At 43.9% G+C, this 20,329-nt stretch overlaps 1 protein-coding gene across 1 annotated transcript in view; it reads left to right on the top strand.

Annotated features, from left to right (window-relative positions):
* The first annotated feature begins 9,235 nt into the window (after positions 1-9,235).
* Positions 9,236-20,329, top strand: part of Hhip (hedgehog interacting protein) — a 92,560-nt gene continuing 81,466 nt past the window's right edge. The window contains exons 1-2 of the mRNA XM_057753709.1: positions 9,236-10,004; positions 15,530-15,722. Of these exons, the coding sequence (XP_057609692.1) occupies positions 9,726-10,004; positions 15,530-15,722 (472 nt within the window). The 5' untranslated portion in view covers positions 9,236-9,725. The remainder of the gene's footprint in view (positions 10,005-15,529; positions 15,723-20,329) is intronic.

Raw genomic sequence — 20,329 nt, 5'->3', positions numbered from 1 at the left:
GGCATTTAGACCACACACCTCTCCACAGGAGAACACATACTCTCTTCTGTTGTATACAGAATATTTACCAAGATAGACATTCTCCTGCCCATGGAAAAGACTCAAACATTTGCAAGTTCAGTTTGTCTTGAATATACTCTGACTACAATGAGATCGAGTTAGAACCAACAACAAAATGTCTTTAGAGAAAAAAAAAAACCTCTAAGTATTTGAAAATTAAATCAGACAGTTTTTTAATAATTTCTGTTTCAAAGAGTTTGGGCAGTCCCTGGGGCAGGGAGGGGAAGTAAGAACATATTTTGAATGAAATGGAAAAGAAATTTTATTATTTCAAAATCAGTGGATGTGGCCAAAGCAGTAATAATGCCTAAAATTATATTATATTATATTATAAAATTCTCTAAAAAGCCAGAGGCCAAAGGAAGAGGAAGAAGACGAGAGCGTTGAGAGCGCTGCTGCTGTCTCCATCATGCGCTGGGACTGTATCTTGTGCTATGCAAAGAATTGCTTCTTCCAAAGGCTTTTCTTACTTTCATTATCTCTCAGAGTTCATACAATGTGTTTGGTCACATCCATCCTCTCCTCTGACTCCTCCCATGTTCACCCTCATTTCCTACTCACCTAACTTGCTGCCTCTTTATTTTTTTTAATCCATTAAGTATGATGTTTATATAGCCTTGGTTGTATGACCTTCCATTGTAGGGTGGTCAACTTTAAAGAAAACTAAGTCACTCGGAGTCTCTCTCTCTCTCTCTCTCTGCCCCCCCCCCCAGCAGCTATGACTTGCCAATAGCTCCCTGTCCACCTCCCCTCTCCATGCTGGGATTATTAATCCTCAGCGGGTCTCATATGGGTTGTCACACTGCTATGATGTCACGTGTACACACATGTGTGTCCAGAAAAGCTTCAGCAGGTCTCACATGGGCTGTCACATCTGCTGTGAGGTCACATGTGCACACTTGTGAGTCCAGGAAAGCTTCAGTGGGTCTCACATGGGCTGTCACTACTGCTGGAGGTCACATGTACACACTTGTGTGTCCGGGAAATACTTTCCTTGTACTCACCCACCACCTCTCTCTTACAATCTTTCCTCCCCATATTTCTGCAATGATCGCTGAGCCTTGGAAGGTGGAGGTGTATATGGATGCCCCAGTGAGGATGAACATTCCATAGCTCCTTATTCTTGCTCCTCTACCAGTTGAGAGTCTCGGTTATTCCACTGTCACTGCAAACAGAAGCCTCTCTGGTGAGGACTAAGAGACGCATTAAACAGGGACAACACTAAGTCCTTGGGAGCCAGTTTACCACTTTAGCAGAACTATGACAGCAGGCTCTCCTCCTGGGCCTGTATAACTTGTCTTGTCACAGATTCATACCCTGATCATGGTGCCCAGTAAGGGTTTTATCTTGTGTATTGGGACTTAAGCCCAATCAGAAGGTAGTTGGTTGCTCCACAAATGTTTGAGTCAATATTGTACCAGCGTGCGTGCCTTGCAGCTCAATCATTATTTAGTTCTCAGGGTTCACAGCTGAGTGCACAATGCTTGGTTTTTCTCCTCCAGTAGCATGAATAGCAATTCCCCACCTAGAAAGGCTAGCCAGTAGGGAATGAAGCTTCTGGGTGAGCACCAGCTTGACTTCTCCGTGTTTGAGGATATAAGTGTATGCTGTCTTCAGCAATAGGTCTTATGGCAACATTTTTTGAGAGTAACCAAGAACATCATCAATACATTTTAATGCTGGGGGTAGGGTCTATGAGATTTCATTGACCAATAACTATAAAAATGTAACCCATTCCTGACACGGGGCTTTTTGTTTGTTAGCCTATGGTATATGGTAGGGGCATAGCTACCACATTAAAGGTTAACTTCATTTTGACCCTTTTTATTGCTGTATATGCATATATTTTAAGGAGCTTCTTCCATAATAGGTTTCTATATGACTAGTGTTGTCTGTTCCTCCCAGTATTCCCATCTAATCCTTCCCCCTATCCCCAACTCCATTTGAACCCTTCTTATTCCGTTATTCCCCTTAACCCTTTATAACAGTGAGATTTTCCTCCTTCTGTGGTTCCCACAATCCCTTTAATAATTTCCTGACTGCTGAGGAATTTCAAATGAAATACATGTATCTGAAGATAAAAACTAATGTCTCCAGACAAAAGCAAATGCTCAGCTTTTGTCTTCTCGGGTTTGCACTACCTCATTCAATAATTTCCAGTCCCACCCATTCACCTGCAAATTTCATGATCCCCTTTTTCTTAACTGCTCAATAATATTCCACTTTGTAAATATAAAACATTTCCATTGTCCCTTCATCAATTGATTTATCAGTTCTACATATTATAGTTAGTAGCTAGAATATACAAAAAGGAAGGAAGGAAGAGGAAGGAAAGGGAAGAGAGAGGAAGGAAAGAAGGGAGGAAGGGAAGGAAGGAAGAACTGCAAGAGGAAGGAAGGAAAGACAGACAGAATGAGAAAGAAAAAGAAAGACAGAAGAAGAAAAAGAAAGAGAAAGAAATGAAAGAAGAAAGAAAGAGAGAGGGAGGAAGGAAAGAAGGAAGGAAGGAAGGAAGGAAGGAAGGAAGGAAGGAAGGAAGGAAGGAAGGAAGGAAGGAAGGAAGACCAACTCCCAAAAGATTCTGAAGCCCTGTCAATATCCGTGTAATTCACTACGTGGAAATAGCATCTTCACAGATGATTAACATATGAGTATTATTAAAATGGACACTAACATAACTGATGTTCACACAAGATGAAGAAATTTGGATATAAAGAAACCCACCCACAAGCAAGACACAGAGAGCTCACTACCTGCAAATGGGGAGGGGGAAGGGGTGATGTAAGTTACCAGAAGCTAGAGAAAAGCCCAGGCTGTTAAAAGGAACCGATCCTGGACATCAGATTAATAACGGATTTCTAGCCTCAGAACTCAGAGACAGTAAAATTCTGTTGTTTTAAGATCTTAGTTTGTAGCGTTAATGGAAACATTAAGGAAGGCATTCTTCTGGACAGGGTTAAATAGCTAGTCTCCAGCCTCTGCCAGAATTCCCATAATCCATTTCACCACCTTGGAGGGGTGAGCACTGGCTAATGGACAGTCTGTCTCCACAGCTCGCGGCTCTCCCTGCTTCCTCATCTCTGATGATGCGGTGCACTCGGGACATGGCTCCTTCTGCTTCCGTGTCCCCTTTTGGGCCATGACTTCTGCTTCTGCGTCCCTTTTCGGGACATGGCTCCTTCTGCTTCCGCGTCCCCTTTCGGGCCATGGCTCCTTCTGCTTCCGTGTCCCCTTTTGGGCCATGACTTCTGCTTCTGCGTCCCTTTTCGGGCCATGGCTCCTTCTGCTTCCGTGTCCCCTTTTGGGCCATGACTTCTGCTTCTGCGTCCCTTTTCGGGACATGGCTCCTTCTGCTTCCGTGTCCCCTTTCGGGCCATGGCTCCTTCTGCTTCTGCGTCCCCTTTCGGGCCATGGCTCCTTCTGCTTCCGTGTCCCCTTTTGGGCCATGGCTCCTTCTGCTTCCGCGTCCCCTTTTGGGCCATGGCTCCTTCTGCTTCCGCGTCCCCTTTTGGGCCATGGCTCCTTCTGCTTCCGCGTCCCCTTTTGGGTCATGGCTCCTTCTGCTTCTGAATCCCCTTTATACTTTCCAGTTCTCTGATACTCGTTTACTGAATTGCATATTTTTAATTCAGTCTGTGAAAACACCCAGCAGTTTATTCCCAAAAAGACAGCTGGCAGGAGCAGGGCATATTCTTTAGTGGTAGAGCGCGTGCCTACCGTAGCAGAGGTATCTGATTAAGAGGAGAAACTTCAGAGATCTTAGACAATCTGGGACCTGGCTACTTCATGATGTTGCACATTCTTGTCATTCTCTGCCACTCACTGGTGTCTACTCATGAGAGCTAAGCCTCTGTTAAACCTTGGGCACACCAAGCTTACTTCATTCAGTTGGCTTTCCTGCTCCTAAGGCCCTGCGACCACGTGGCTCACTGCTCTAATCTTCTAAACGGTTGCTCCTCTGGAGGCCTGTGCCTTCCTTCCCGTGATCTCTTCTCATGGACATCTGGAACGATCTGTATCCCGCTGTTATCTGCCTCCCCATTAGAGGAAGTTCCAGAGCAGAGTTTGATACACGGGTACTCATTTAAACAATGTGTGTGTGTGCGTGTGTGTGTGTGTGAGCGCGCGCGCGCGTGCGTGTATATGCACTCGCGTGCACTCACACACATGCCAATGAATGCTGTGGTACATGTGTGACTATAACAGGACAACTTGTGGGAGCTGGTTCTCTTCTGTCATTCAGGTCTCAGGGACCAAACTCAAATTATCAGACATGGGCAAGGCTCTTTATCTGCTAAGCCATTTTACTGGCCCAGGGACTAACTGTGACAAGAAAGACCGGATAAATCCAGCTGGCTACCCTGCCACTGTGCCAGGCCCTGTAGCTGGACTAACACTCATCTATAATTGTTAAATGATATGTGGTCTTTCTCTGCGGAATCACACTGTAGTCTGCCGTTTAATTTGAAAAGATCGTTTAATTCATTGGAAACTTCTAAAAAAGTGTCAGGTCAAGTGAGATGGCCAGTGCATAACACTTATTGAGAGTGGTCATAGTAACGTACATAAGACCAAATTAGACTCAGTTGGGGTGATCAAAAAGAGAAGCATCTAATTCCTGGGTCTGGCGCTTACTGCTCGTTCACACATGATAAAGTTTCTGATGGCTATCAACAATGCATGGATGAAAATCAATGCAGCATGTTCACACTTCTTAAACAAGGCGTAATGGCTGAAAGTGAGCCTTCCGACTTGTCTAGGTATGCAAAGAGCTCTGCTCTCCTGCCACAACCTCCAACGAGGCTTTAATCTTAGGAAACACCCCAGTGTTGATCCTTGACTCCTAAGAAATTAGATTGTTGTAGAATATTATTTTAAGATGTGTTACATTCGTTCATGCTGTGACACATTTGTTTAATGATGCAAAAAAAAATGTGTTGCATTCTTTTTATGTTGCATTTGTTTAACTCTGTGAAGCTGTGTTACTTTGCTGTCTAAAACACCTGCTTGGTCTACTAAAGAGCTGAATGGCTAATAACAAGGCAGGAGAAAAGAAATGCAGGACTGACAGACAGAATAAATAGAAGGAGAAATCTGGGGAAGGGAGGGATGGAGGAGTGAGAAGAGGAGGAGAGGAGGACTTCGGGGGCCAGCCACTCAGCTATACAGCAAGCCCATGCAGCACAGTAAAGAAGTAAAGAAAGGTATACAAAAATATAGAACGATAAAGACCCAGAGGCAAAAGGTAGCTGGGATAATTTAAGGAAAGTTGCATAGAAACAAACTACTGTATAAGAAAGTATAAGCCGCTGGGCGGTGGTGGCGCACGCCTTTGATCCCAGCACTCGGGAGGCAGAGGCAGGCGGATCTCTGTGAGTTCGAGACCAGCCTGGTCTACAAGAGCTAGTTCCAGGACAGGCTCCAAAACCACAGAGAAACCCTGTCTCGAAAAACCAAAAAAAAAAAAAAAAAAAAAAAAGAAAAGAAAGAAAGAATAAGCCTCCTTGCAAGTTATTTGAGAGCTGGGTGGCAGGCCCCCAAAAGAACAAAGAGTAAAAACAACCAAACACATTAGATGGTTGATCTGCTGGGAGCAAAGTTTGAATTTGTCTTCTGAGGGAAAATATCAGAAGTTAGTTCACCTGTGAAACAATGGTCAGGTACTGTTTAGAAATTGTATCACGCCAGGTGGTGGCGGTACATGCCTTTAATCCCAGCACTCAGGAGACAGAAGTAGGCAGATCTCTGTGAGTTCATGACCAGTGTGGTCTACAAAGTGAGTTCCAGGACAGCCAGGACTGTTACACAGAGAAATCCTGTCTCGAAAACAACAAAACAAAACCAGAAACATCCCACCACCACCAAAAAAGAAGGAAATTGTATCAATGACACAAGGAACAAGCTCAGTGTCCTATAAGGAACCTGGTTACTTGCCTTTCATGATGAATTGCTCATGGATCAGACCCAGTTGCATGTGTTAGCACGGAACAAGGGAAGGAATATAGCTCAGGTGTAGAGTGTTTGCATGTATGAAGCCCTGCAATTTTTAAAAATGTTCTCCTCTTATACAGTACATCCTGACCACAGCTTCCCCTCCCTCTACTCCTTCCGCCCCCCCTCCATCTCTCCCAGATTCACTCCCATGGGCCATCTCCTCCCAGAAAAGAGCAGGTCTCTCAGGGACATCAACTCTACAAGGCACAGCAAGAGACAATAAGACCAGGCATAAACCCTCATATCAAGGCTGGGCAAGGCCATCCATTAGGAGGAAAAGGGTCCCAAGAGCAGGCAAAGGAGTCAGAGACACCCCCACTTCCACTGTCAGTTCCCCAAAACACCAAACCGACAACCATAGAGGACCTAGTGCAGACCCATGCGGGCTTTGTGTTTGCTGCCTCGGTGTCTGCGAGTCCCCATGAGCACTGTTCAGTTGATTCCAAAGGTCTTGCTCTCCTCTCTGGCTCCTACAATCCCCGCCACCCCCCCCCCCCGCAAGGTTTTCTGAACTCCGAAAGTGGGGACCCAACTGAGATCTCCGCCTAAAGTTTGGTGTTGGTCTCGGTATCTGCTCCCATCATGTGTTAAAGGTGGCCTGTCTGATGACAGCTGAAGCCTCAATCTATGAGAATAGCAGAACTTCATTAGGAATCACTTCGCTGTGTGTTGTTTTGTTGTTTTTGTTTTTTATTTTGACCAATTCCGTGTTTGGTTCTATCCTGAGCCTCTGGAAGCCCTGAGATTGTACTCTGAGCACTGCCTCAGGCAGGGATGATGGTCTTCGTTTGTAATCCCAGCATTAAGGAAGGGGATGCAGAAGGATCCATAGTCACTGTTAACCTTAAAGTATACAACCATCCTGAGATGCATGAGACTTTGTCCCAAAAGGAAAAGAAGGAAAAATGCCTATCTCCTTTTGATCATTTATAAGTGATCAGCATTTTGACATTTAGGATCATAGCCTATAACAGAAGCATCATTTTGTAAAACCCAGTACTAATTTACTTTAGGTGCCCTTACCCTGGGAGCGCACTGCACAGGAAGGCCTGCCTGACACTACTTACATCAGTTTATCATTTCAGAGTGGGCGTGCCAATCACTGAGATATGATTTTAGAAGGATCTTCATTTTAGGGAAAGACATTAAACTAAAATTTAGGAATAAATCCCTAAACATGTTCTAGACAGGGTTCTGGGATCCAGATCATATGGAATTATGCCAGTGGCTTGATCATGATAGAACTCATCTCAGGAACTACTAATGGGAGAGCTTAAAACCCTTAGTGGGATTTAGTTTATCATCAATGATTTCTAAGCAGGAAGAATGTTAGATAAACCATGTGGGAACTTAGGGTATGTTCACTATAATAATATGTACACCAGAGTGCCCATGTACACAGTGGTGCATGACAGTGTCCATGTGCACAGTGGTGCATGACAGTGTCCATGTGCACAGTGGTGCATGACAGTGTCCATGTGCACAGTGGTGCATGACAGTGTCCATGTGCACAGTGGTGCATGACAGTGTCCCTGTGCACAGTGGTGCATGACAGTGTCCCTGTACACAGTGGTGCATGACAGTGTCCCTGTACACAGTGGTGCATGACAGTGTCCATGTACACAGTAGTGCATGACAGTGTCCATGTACACAGTGGTGCATGACAGTGTCTATGCACACCATAGTGCATGACGATGGCGCCCATGTACACAGTAGTGCATGACAGTGTCTGGAAAAAGGGTTAAGTTTGGCTCCAAGGCATTTGCTTTAGCTGAGGGGTAGGCCAAATGTCTCAGTGGACTTTAGGTTTATTCTAACAGGTCATTTGTGTTGCTTAGAAACACTAACTTCACATATAAACTGTAATTAAGAATTCAGGGGTTGAAAGGAGCAAGGCTCACCTAGTCACTGATACCACTTTCTAAGGAGTCAGTTACCAGCCTCAACCGCCACCAACTTTCACGGGAGCTGGCGAAATATGTGTCCAAATATGGTGAACATTCCCCTATTGCCAAAATGGGAAAAACAGCCTTATCTCCTCATCAAAAGTCATCCACCAGGAAATCAGCTTCCCTGTTTAGTAACCAAATAGACAAAAAGCACATTTCGTGTGTGGCTCCTGGGAGGCTTATCTCAGTGACAACTTGGGAGCCTCCAGTAAACATGAAATCACAACTCTTGGTAATGTCAACATCGCTCTAGGCAGAACTTGTCCTCTTAGGGGAAAGGTGATTTTATTCATACACTACGTAGGATTGTGCTTCTGCACTTTGCTTCGAAGACTAAACTCTTCCTCCTCTGTATTTACACACCAGAAAGTTTGTGTGTGTGTGTGTGTGTGTGTGTACACGCACGCATGTACTTTATAAATGCACACAAAGCTACAGGTGTCTCCCAGGCGACTTAGTCTGGGGTTACAGGTGGCCCCTCAAGGTTGTCCTACCTAAGTCCGCTTGGAGAAGGACTCAGTTGAAGCCTGCTCTGGGATACCGAACCATACCAGTACAGTAGCTCCAGGAACGTCAATATGGACCCGTGGGTGGCCCCTCAACCTATACAAAACCTACAACATCTGGGTTCCTCTCTTGTCTCCAAATCTTGGGGATCATTGGGGACCAGCTGCGACTGTCATGCCTGCAGGAGAAGGAAGGCGCGGACAAGCTCCCCGCAACTGTCTCCAGCCCACGGAGTCCATCTCTTCCTGGGCTAGGTAACCAAACCCAGACCAGCGTGGGTGAAGCCAGGGAAAGATCCCTCCCTTCTCACCTTGCGTGGTCCCTTCTTACTCACAGGGTCCGGGAGCCTCAGCCCGGTCGCCCTGAGCGGCAGCGACGCCCCCAGGCACTTTTGGCCCAGGCTGGGCAGCGCGACTGGGCCACCCCCACCCCGGCACGGTGGCGCTCTGGGTTCCGAGGCCCGGAGGCTGCCTCTGAGGGCTCCCCGCCCCCCTCGCCCGTCCCCTGTCCTGCCTCCACCCCCCCCCCTCGCTTGGTTCCCGCCCCGTCGCAGCCCGAGGCCACCCTGGGTCCCAGCAAGCGCTAGCTCCCGGGCCGGCTGCCCCCCTCCTCTCTCCCCCACCCCGCGCGGGGGCGCGCGAGCGGTGGTGACGTCAAGGGGCGCGCGGTGGCAGCACCTCCCCGCGCGCTAGTTAAAAAGAAGAAGAAAAGAGGGAGCGAAACATGAGAGGCTGTGTGAGAAGCAGCAGCCGACGACAGAGGAGACCTCAGCATCCTCGGGAGCCCAGCGCTGGCCCTGCCTCCGCCCGGCCCGCCGCCGCCGCCGCCCTTTCGGTTCCTGCTACTGTCTCACCTAAACAACTCCCATTGAGCAGACAAGCGAAGTTCCATGACTGTCTTCTTCTCTCCTTCCTCCTCCTCTTCCAACTCCTTCTCCTCCCACTTCCCAGCCGCTGCGGAAAGCCCCTAACCCAACTGACGCTGGCAAGGCTGCGGACAGTGTCATCTGCACTTTATCTCGCGGCTCCGGCTGCCCTAAGGCAAAGTTGCAGCGCTCTGCATCTTTCTCGCCCGCCACCTCCCTCTGCCTCTGGAGCGTCCCGCCGCCCCGCAGCACTCCCCTGGAGCTGCGCCCTAGTGCCCTTGCTGGGCAGTGGCCTTCCCCCTTCGCCTCCCCATCCTCCAGCGTCCTGCCACTGCTGCTCCGGGTAGACGATGCTGAAGATGCTCTCGTTTAAGCTGCTACTGCTGGCCGTGGCTCTGGGCTTTTTTGAAGGAGATGCCAAGTTTGGGGAAAGGAGCGAAGGGAGTGGAGCGAGGAGGAGAAGGTGCCTGAATGGGAACCCCCCGAAGCGCCTGAAAAGGAGAGACAGGCGGATGATGACCCAGCTGGAGCTGCTGAGTGGAGGAGAGGTCCTGTGTGGTGGCTTCTACCCCAGAGTATCCTGCTGCCTGCAGAGTGACAGTACTGCATTGGGGCGTCTGGAGAACAAGGTAGGCGCTCGCAGTGGCTCGTTGAGATGCTGGTAGTTGCAAGAGAGGCTAAACTCATTTCGATAGCTCCTATAACTTTTCTACGATGGTTAGGTGTTCTAGGTGTGTGTTCCTGGGAGGTGTGCAGATAGCTCTCCCTCCCCTGGAGTCTGTTGTGGGGATGTTGGTCAAACTTGCCTATCTCAAGAGAGACGTTTCTGAGGTACCCGCGTACTGGGCTGGGTAAATATTTTTTTAAAAAAATCGGGATTAACAGTATAGTTTGGATCAAATCGAGCTCTTGGTGAGGTGGAACTGTAAATTAGGGTAGCTGTGGTTTCCGGTTTATTTTTCTGGGGTAGAAAAGATTTGTTCTGTTTTCTCCACGTGCTCTAACTAGTGAGAGGCTTGGATTCTAAAGGTTATCGAGGCACTGTTGGTTTATGATCCCAAGCCCAGGCTGCTGAAGAGTCTAAGTTGAATGACAATGGTTAAACCAGCGGAAGGGAACTCCTGATGCGTTAAGAACTTGGAGATTTTGCTGGAGCCTCCTGCTCAGTGGTTTCTCCGTCTTGTAACATTAGAAATCCAGGTTTTCGCCTGTACAGCGTTGTCTAGAAGGATCTTGTCTAGAAACTCATTTTTATGAGTGATGACATATGCACTTCCCATGCGTTGATTAGTTTAGCCAAGAAGTGTCTGCCCAGTGCGAGATGTCGTTGGTCTTGATTCTGCATGAGATTTTTTTTTTCAGGGAATGGCTGTGTGCCGTCTGTGGGATCCTGTCATTAGCAATCACTTCACGGGGGATAGACAATCAGGTGTCTCTGCTCCCCCTGTCTTTGCCCATTTTAACTTTAATTAAGAATTCCTCTGTTACAACCCTGCAGTTGTCAAGGTCTGAGAGACTCGGAAAACTTGTGCTCCACTCTTGCTGGCTCAGGCATTAAAAAAAAATGCCCAGGCTGAATCTAATTTTTATGCTCAGTTCACGGTAGATTTCACCCTATTATCATGTAAACAGCTCCTGCGAATCAACATATGTGTCTGGGTGGTACCTCTCACTTTGTTTTGTAACAAAAAGCCATATTGCATCATTTAATTTGCTCAAGTCATGCAAATAGGGAAAAAATCAATAGGACAAAAAGGGGTCGACTTATCCTCCTCCCCACTAAACTGCTGCCCACACACAGCGTCCTGTTGCTTATGGCCAAAGACTAACAACACCACCATTGTATTTGTTAGTTGGTTCACTAATGGGTGAAACTAGAGAACATCATTCTCTTTCAGTCCTCAGCTCTGTCCAAATGTTCATGCCTTTTGAGGGAGCGTTTGTCTAACTCGCTCTATTCCCAGATGAGTGGGAGCTGTCTTGCTGCAGGTTTCAGCTGCAGCCCGCTCTTTATTCTTACCATATGCAGCAGTAGCCTGAGATGCGGGGAACAGATACGCCAGCATTTTATCCGCAACAATGTCATTAAGCCCCAGCCTCCTAATTGAATGAAGCTACAGAAACAGCTCAGTCAGAGCATCTTAAAGACTTCACCAGGAGTCCCCACCCCCACCCCCAAGAGGAAGCTCGGAGAAAGGTGTAGAAATATTTACTCACCATGGAGTGTCCCTGTGTGTAGTGTATGCTGTGATTATAACGAGGATCCGGAGACTACTGACCTCTTCCAGAAACATGGAATGCAAATTTTGCTCTTACTTTAGTGGAGAGAAGGGACAAAGGGGCAGACAGGGGAGTTAGTAATCCTTTAGAGAAGCTACAATTTAAAAAAAAAGAAAACAATTCTTTAGGAAAGGTCTGCCATGTTAGCTGTGCAAATTCTTGTCTAAGCTTTTCCAGTCTCCTGCAAATTCCAATTCCTTTGGAAAATGTGTCTGTATCAGGTTGGATTCTGCAGGCTCTGTCCCTCTATTGCGAGTGACTCACAAGCAAACAGTACCCCAAGTACAAGGCAAGAGACTCACTACAGTCATGCCCATGGGTTCTTGACCTGTGTTCTCAAACTTTCACAGTTTAAATACAAGTGTTTCCCTTTCCCCCATAAGTCTTCCTAGATTATAACATATGTTAGGGTTCATTTCATAAATGTGTGTGCAAGAGGGATGATGGCACACACCATCTGAGTCATTTGTTGTTTACAAAAAATTCCAGAAAAAATTTTTGCATTTCTGCAACTTTTCAAGAAAAGTAGCTTTTCATCAGAGAAGAAATTTCAAAGACAAATAGTAAGAAAAAGGTCAGAAGACTGAGCATGCTCAGCTAAGCAGTTAAATCCAGTTGGTAGGCTAACAGACTTTCTTTAGTGAGCTAAAATTAAGTTCAATTCCTTAGACTCCATACTATGTTCTTATGTTTGAGTTTCCTGTAGGTTTTAATAATGTTAAGAATTATAATGAGATTATTAACTATGATGAGAAATGAGTGATGCCAACTTTTAGTAGGTTATGATGTCTTAGAAATTTTGCTGCAGATTCTAAATATAGCATGCTAAAAGTATCTATTTCTCATTAGCCAAGCTGAGTCTACAGCCCACCAAAATACCCCATTTCTAAAACTTAACTTGTAATCTCTCTGTCTCTCTCTCTCTCTCTCTCTGTCTCTGTCTCTCTGTCTCTGTCTCTGTCTCTCTCTCTCTGTCTCTCTCTCTCTCTCTCTCTCTCTCTCTCTGCCTTGGTGGTTTCACAGCCAAAGCTGTCAAGGAATGGGTGAAAAGTAATTGTTTTCAAGCGTGCCTTTTACAATCGTTTGTTTGCTCTGGCTCTTGCCGGGACAAAGGCTATTGTTGAACACATCCAACTAAACAAATAACTCATCCTGGGGTCCCTTTAACAGCTGCCTTCGTACAATGATCTATTTACATATTAGCCTAAAATTGAAACTGAACTCTTTAATGACATAATCCAGCACTATAGTCCAGAGGCGCGTGTGTTCTGCCCTACAGCTGAACAGTCTTGTAGGCATGGGATATTTTAGAGATAGCTTTTCTGTGGACCAAGTGATCTTAAGGCAGCATCTTAATATACTGCCACGTATTTTCTACTTTTATCCCTTCATGAAACCCATGTGGGTGCCTCTTTACCCTCTTTGTTTATGCCGATTTCTCTGTTGATGCACTGTAGCTGTGGGCTTTCTTCTGTCCCAGCACTTACCTTTCTTCCACAGATTTCACTTTCTCGTGGCTGAAGAGTAAAGGACAAGCTGCCAAACATTACAGACGAGTCCTAGCCACAGCTTCGGTCCTTCCTGGGCTGGCTGTAATCATGTTTGCAAGTTTTACACGATTTCCAAAGTATATTTAGCTAAACCACTAGAACTTGATGACTTTGTATTTGGCTTTTAAAAATTGAAACAGGAAATTAACTTAAATTTCTTCTTAAGATTCATGGCAATGTGAGGTATTAAGTTAAGAACCTGTGTGCTTGGCATACACGTGTGGGAGGGGAGAAAGAAAGAAAAGACGGGGGTATCACCACCCCCCACCCAACACACACACCAGAATTCATCTGCCTAAACCAATGCTGTTGCTTGGGCTGAGTCAGTTTAATTGACTTCAGTAAGACTATTGGTTCATTGAAACCAAAGCCAGAATGATGGCTCTATCTATCTTCAAATAGGTGTTTATATTGCAGACCTCACACAGAGTAAAATGTTACCATCCTGCTGGGCCGGAACAGCGGCAAACCTTAACAAGAATACTATTCTACTTGATTTCAGATAATTTATTAAATCCTATTTGTGAAACTTTTGATGAGGAATCTTGTGGGCAGGACACATTCCAAAAATTGTAAAAGACAGAATTCTTTAGGCACTAAAAGCAAGCTCTTCCTGAAGAACAGCTGGGAGAGAACATGGGACCATTCTGTGTCAACTATTTAAAAAAAAAAAAAAGAAAAGAAAAACAAAAAACTAGAAGCACGAACAGTCTCCATAAAAGCAAAGGTAATTGCAACCTAGTTTTCAGGCAGCAGGAGTTGGCTTCGGGTCCCCGCAGTTGTTTGGGTCTTGGAGGACTGCTGTCCGTGAAATAAACAGAGCCAAGCGGAGCACTATTCATATTGAATAGATCTGGTGAAGATTCCAGGCTGGACAATAAAAGACATTGAAAACATTCTTGGAATGCAAACCCTAAGTATCTGGTGGATGCTTTCTTTTACAAAACTTGGACCATTTAAGCAATTGTCACTTAAACACACTGATAAAAATTAAAATGTAAATGCAACCATGATTAATAACTTTTGAATACTCTAAGTAGTTATAATACACATCTTTTTTTCTGAACTTGAGCAGCCTCGTTAGACTGTTGAATACCTCCATGCAATTTGTTTTTAGGTTACCTTGTCCTTTTGATCTAGGGCTTTTATGACCCTGTGATATCATAATCCAGAAAAACAGAGGCTAGATTCTTTACTCAAATCAGCTCAACTTATAAACGAAATACTTGTTTTAGAGAACTAAACAATTTTCTAAAATTTCAAACTTTTAATTTTAATACATGGTTCCAGAGAAATATTCAAACAGATGCTTAGCTGAAAACAGTATAAAATTCATACATTTTATGGCATTTTATAGTGTGGTTGGGAGGGAGATCAGTGATTGATTTAGATAGCATTAATTTTATTTCCCAGATATTAGGCTGATATTGTCCTCTATATTTATTGAAGGGTTCCTCAAGTCAGGTTTCTAAGTGAATACTGATGCTAAGATCTAGTCTACCTACAACTTATTAACTTTAAGGAATCATCAATCCTCCAGAATTAATCTTACTGAAATAAAGGACATATCATTGTAAGAATAGTAATAAAAGTCTTCTTTTTCATGAAAATTCACTACCTACTATACAAAAGCACTTTCATTAAACCCTGTGTTTATTCATGCATATAAAATGTCTAAGGAACTAGCTAGAAAGTTTTTCCTGGCTAAGATATAATGAATATTAAAAATGGGTCTTAAGCCCATTTGGTTCAGTTTGGAATATTTTTATAGAACACGCAAGTGTAAGAACTTGCGTGGTACCGATTGCAGATTGGGAACAAGCAGAAATTTACCAAAATGCTATTTAAGTACAGTTTTGAAAGCCTGTTAGAGGCTTTAGGAATTAAATGGATTTTTTACCCATGACACAAAATAAGCCATGTCTTTAAATTACACTTTGGACACAGTTGGATAACGGTGTAGAATTTTCAAGGTAAATATGATTCAAAATATGCTCTGGGGTAGAATAAATGAATCAAACATTCAACAGTCCACAAACATCTCAATTTTAACAGTACAAGGACAGAATCACACACTTGGATCTGCAAAGGCAAGAAGTGCTTCCGTGTGTTCCCTTCTGACCTTTGTCTTTCCACCCTGGCCTCAAAGATAACATGTGTTCTTTTGAAAGACTCTATATTGTGACGTAGTCATTCTTTTTTTTTTTTTTTTTCTGAATTAGACTTTTCTACTCACATGATCAAAGGGGTGGGGGCTAAGAAAACCCAACAAAGCTCATTTTTCTCATGACTAACAAGATGTGTTTCTGATTTGTGGCTTTCAGATCTTTTCTGCCACCAACAATACAGAATGTGGCAAATTACTGGAGGAGATCAAATGCGCTCCTTGCTCCCCACACTCTCAAAGCCTCTTCTCCTCACCCGAGAGAGACGTCCTGGATGGAGATCTAGTACTTCCGCTCCTCTGCAAAGACTATTGCAAAGAATTCTTTTATACTTGTCGGGGCCATATTCCAGGTAAAAGGAAAAATACAAAAGTTCAAACATTGCCAAGCCTTGTAAGATAACTCCTCTTTAAGGCTTGTTTACAGGAGTCGTATGTTGTGCTTCACATTCCTATTTTACTTAATAGTTGACTTTTCCAAAGTCTTATGTTTTATTACTGTGAAAGAGAGTATTACAATTTCAGATGACAAACAGTACACTAACTTCGTTCTAAGTTAATATCTTGTTAAATACTAATACAAATGGTAAGTTTTTTGCACATTGGATTATCAGTACAACTTTATACATGCTGAGTTATTATCAGTAAAACCTCCTTTTCTTTTTCTCCCTCTGAATTATACCGCAGCACCAACAGATATTTCTTGTTGGAACCTTTTTTAGCTATCAAGGCCACTGCTTCCAATACACAGCAGGTATGGGCTAAGAGGGTGCCCACTGGCTTTAAGATATATCGTTAGATAAAGTGTGACTAAGAATGTCCCAAATAACATCGAACCAAGTATTTTCACATCAAATGACTAATTGACACCTTAGAAACACCATAAAATGGTGTTTTCCTGGACAGAGGAGAAAAACTGAGCCCCGGAAGAACTTTCCTGCTTTAGCCAAGCTGTATAAAGAGAAGACGACAGAATGACCATAGAAACTCCTCTGCACGAGGTGACAGAAAGAAACCTGGTCACCATCACATTTCAGACTCTAATAAAGACATAGATCCCAACATGGGCATCATCAGAAGTTTGTAACCTGGGGAAGGGAAGCTCAGTTGTAAACTACCTGCCACACCATCATAAAGTCCTGAGTTCAAATCCTCAACACCCATGTGAGGGGGGTGAAAAAGACCGACATAGACATACACTTGTTTAACCCAGGGCAGGGATCTTGGAGACAGGCCAATCCCAGGAGTTTGCTTCAGAGTCAGTTTGATTCAGTGCAGCTGAGAGTGACTGAGGAAGATAACCTGTGTCAGTCTCTGGCCGTTACATTTATGAGTACACACACACACACACATACCCTATACACCAACAGACACACACACACCCATACACATACCATACACACCAACAGACACACACACACCCTACACATACCATACACACCAACAGATACACACACACATACACATACCATACACACCAACAGACACACACACCCTATACATACCATACATACCAACAGATACACACACACATACACATACCATACACACCAACAGACACACACACCCTATACATACCATACACACCAACAGACACACACACACCCATACACATACCATACACACCAACAGACACACACACCCATACACATACCATGCACACCAACAGACACACACACCCTACACATGAACAAACACACACATACCCTACATACCAACAGACACACACACATACCACACACACCAACAGACACAAACACCCATACACATACCATACACACCAACAGACACACACGCCCATACACATACCATACACACCCACAGACACACACACATAGCCTACACACCAACAGACACACACATATACCTACACACGAATATACATACACATACCCTACATACCAACAAACACACACACACAACCTACCCACAGACAGACACAGACACACATACAAATACCCTACACGTGAACACACATACATGCACCCTACACTCCAACAGACACACACACCCTATACACAAACAAACACACACATACCCTACATACCAACAAACACACACACACCCTATACATGAACAAATACACACACATGCACCCTACACACAGACATACACACACACATTTATAAATTGTGTAGTTGTAATCATGGAGGAAGAACATAATTTATTTTAGACAGATTATTTTTAGCTAGTCCAAGTTCATACACCAATCACTGCAGTGAACCATTTATAAAACTAGATAGTATTTAAGAAAGAGATAAGCTTTAAGTACAATAGGATGTGACTCAGATAATTCTTTGAAAGTGCTATATACATCTTAAATTTTTTTGGCCCACAAAAATATAGACAAAAAAAATAAAACTTCCTTATAAATAATAAACACTTTAGGTCTGCTTGATCCCTCTGCATATAGCATGACACGTACCTAAACAAAATGGATGTGAAAATATTATTGTTTTTATAAACTGTACCTGTGTTTCTGACTTTTCTTAAACTAGCCTTTTTCCCCCTTTATCACATTCCTCAATGCAAAGTGAAGCAGCTCCCAGTAGCCTCAGTGGCCCACAGAGACCAATAACAGATTGGAGAGCTTGGGGTGGGGGCTAGCGTAGACCTCTGCCTTCACAACCTTAGTTACCAGTGATCTTAGCACTTGGCCTCTTCATTTCCTTTATCACTTCACAGCAAATACAACATGCTGAGCTCACAGACACTTCCATGGTGGCCTTTATATACGCAAAGTTATTTCGCATCCAAAAGAACAAAACAGGTCTACAAAGTCAACTGAATAACACCAGCAAACAGCTCAGAGCCCGAACTGCAAGGGCATCACTTCCCAGATCAGCATATGTGGTGACGAATGACAAATTTATTTTTCTACAAAGTTTGTGTATGTGTAAAACTGCTGAAGTGCATCAAGATGTCAAGTGCTCTTCGTGGCCACCCAGGCTGCCTGGAAAGATAACCACATGAATGCTCCACTCCTGAGGTAGAAAGGGCAATCAGGATGCTGTCTAAAGACCCAGAGAGACTTTAGCAACAAACTAAAGGGACCGCCCTTCCTAGGTCACATGCTGATAATCATTTTAAATATTTGTGTCAGAAGTGAGCTGTAATAGCCCACTTTTTGGAGCATTTATGCTCATTGATTTAGTAGGCAGCTAGAGCCGTGGGAGGGAGGCCACCTTTTCCTAAACTGTGATGAGTAAAGCCGAGCCCACCCATCAACCTTGCTGGAAACCCAGCAGTGTGTCTGTTCTTCTAGAGCACTGGGGCTTTAGAAATGGTCGCAAGAACAACTGGGTAATCATGTCACCTTAAGTCTGTTTCATGCTTTACCCTTCTCAGAAATGCAAACCTATGGGAAACAGCTACTTGGAGATTCCATTTCACAGGAAGTATGGTCAAGGCTGCTCAGCTGTTCCTACCAGTGCTCTCTTCTCTCTACAGACCAAAACCCTGGAGAGGAGGAGCCCAGGGAATGCATTTTGTAAAAAGAAGGAGAATTCTGAGTGCGATCATAAGAAAGCAATTTCAGAGATTCCTTTCCTTCTCCTATACTGCTCAGTCCACACGATACAAAGTACTTTATCGCCTTGGCTTTAAGAAAGCATGACCATGTTAGAGCATTCCTGGAAACTGATAGAGAGTTCATTTCTAGAAATTTAAATTCAGAAACAGTCAGGTTCTACTTATTAGAAAGAGATTCAAAAGTAGTCAAATTGAGTATACTCTAGACTGTTAATCAAAATGTTCTCCACTCGTGGACTTTCTGAGAAAGATAATTGCCTAAAATTTCTCCAGTGCCAAGTTGCATACCCTTACGGACCTTTTCCTTAGTCTGAATGAGCTGAGTAGATCCTTTTCATTCATGAAAGCTGGTATAATACACTCTGAGAAAGGCACACAGAGACACCCACCGGCATAGCTTTATACTTTGTACCTGTTTAGCATAATAATTTTTATCACTTTAAGACAGTCCTGTCCCAGCAGTAGGTTCCAGTTGTTGTGAAAGGTCTGCACCCAATTAGTTCAATTGGTTTAATCCTGTGGCTAATGAGGCCAAGGTCAAGGGTTTGAGTCCATTGAGTTTCTCCAGCCCTGATTCCATCAGATACCTAACACGTGTGTCTTATTAGTCCCAGGGAGAGAAAGCTAGAGGGACGAGATGGATATATTGAAAGCCTTCCTTCCAGGGACTCAGGGGTTCTTCCCCTATTCAGTATCATGATGGATGAACTTAGGGAAACTATAGCTTCTCTTGAATACATTGTGAGAAATGAAGCTGGAACATACAACACACTCTGAACAGTGTTTACTTTCTGAGTTAGTATTTTTACATGGTTCTCTGTGGGACAGCAGTGCCGCTGGATTCACCATCCTGGAAAATGGCTACAGACCCGAACACCTAATTATTTAAGTGTTATTTAACCAAGGTTTTAACAAATACACCAGTTGCAAGGATACTCTGCATTTGTAGACCGGCTGGGCTAAACACACATCTTCAGTAAGAGTCTCTCCAGTGACTTCTTAGAAACTAAAGGTGTGTGTTTGGTCAAGAATCAGTGCATCTGGGTACACAAAGTTTACAAAGATGCATCCTAGTTTAAAATTAATATAGTCGATTCAAAAATGAGTTCTTATTTCCCACTATTTATCTGCAGCTTACAATGCTCTTAGAAGTGAAACCAGCCATGGTTCCCTTAATTCCCTTCCAAGATGGTCCCAGTTTGCAGATACACAATCGCTTTTAAAGCAAACTTGAATTTTTCTTTTGTTATTCCTTAGTTTTCAGCTGGGTGCTTTTTTGCCATTGAAGAATGAGGAGAGAGAGATTATCTTTTGTAGTGAATTTCCAACGAGGGGTGAACTCTATGCTCCTTTCCATGTCTGATTGATGCTGGTGGATCTTCAAAGGAAGGAAACCTCCTCATTGTCTCTCCTGAGGAGGATCCTTGAA

This window comes from Chionomys nivalis, chromosome 21, assembly GCF_950005125.1.
Source record: "Chionomys nivalis chromosome 21, mChiNiv1.1, whole genome shotgun sequence".
Classification (NCBI taxonomy): domain Eukaryota; kingdom Metazoa; phylum Chordata; class Mammalia; order Rodentia; family Cricetidae; genus Chionomys; species Chionomys nivalis.
The sequence above is the reverse complement of the archived record's forward strand: the minus strand, read 5'-3'. Positions and strand labels throughout refer to the sequence as shown.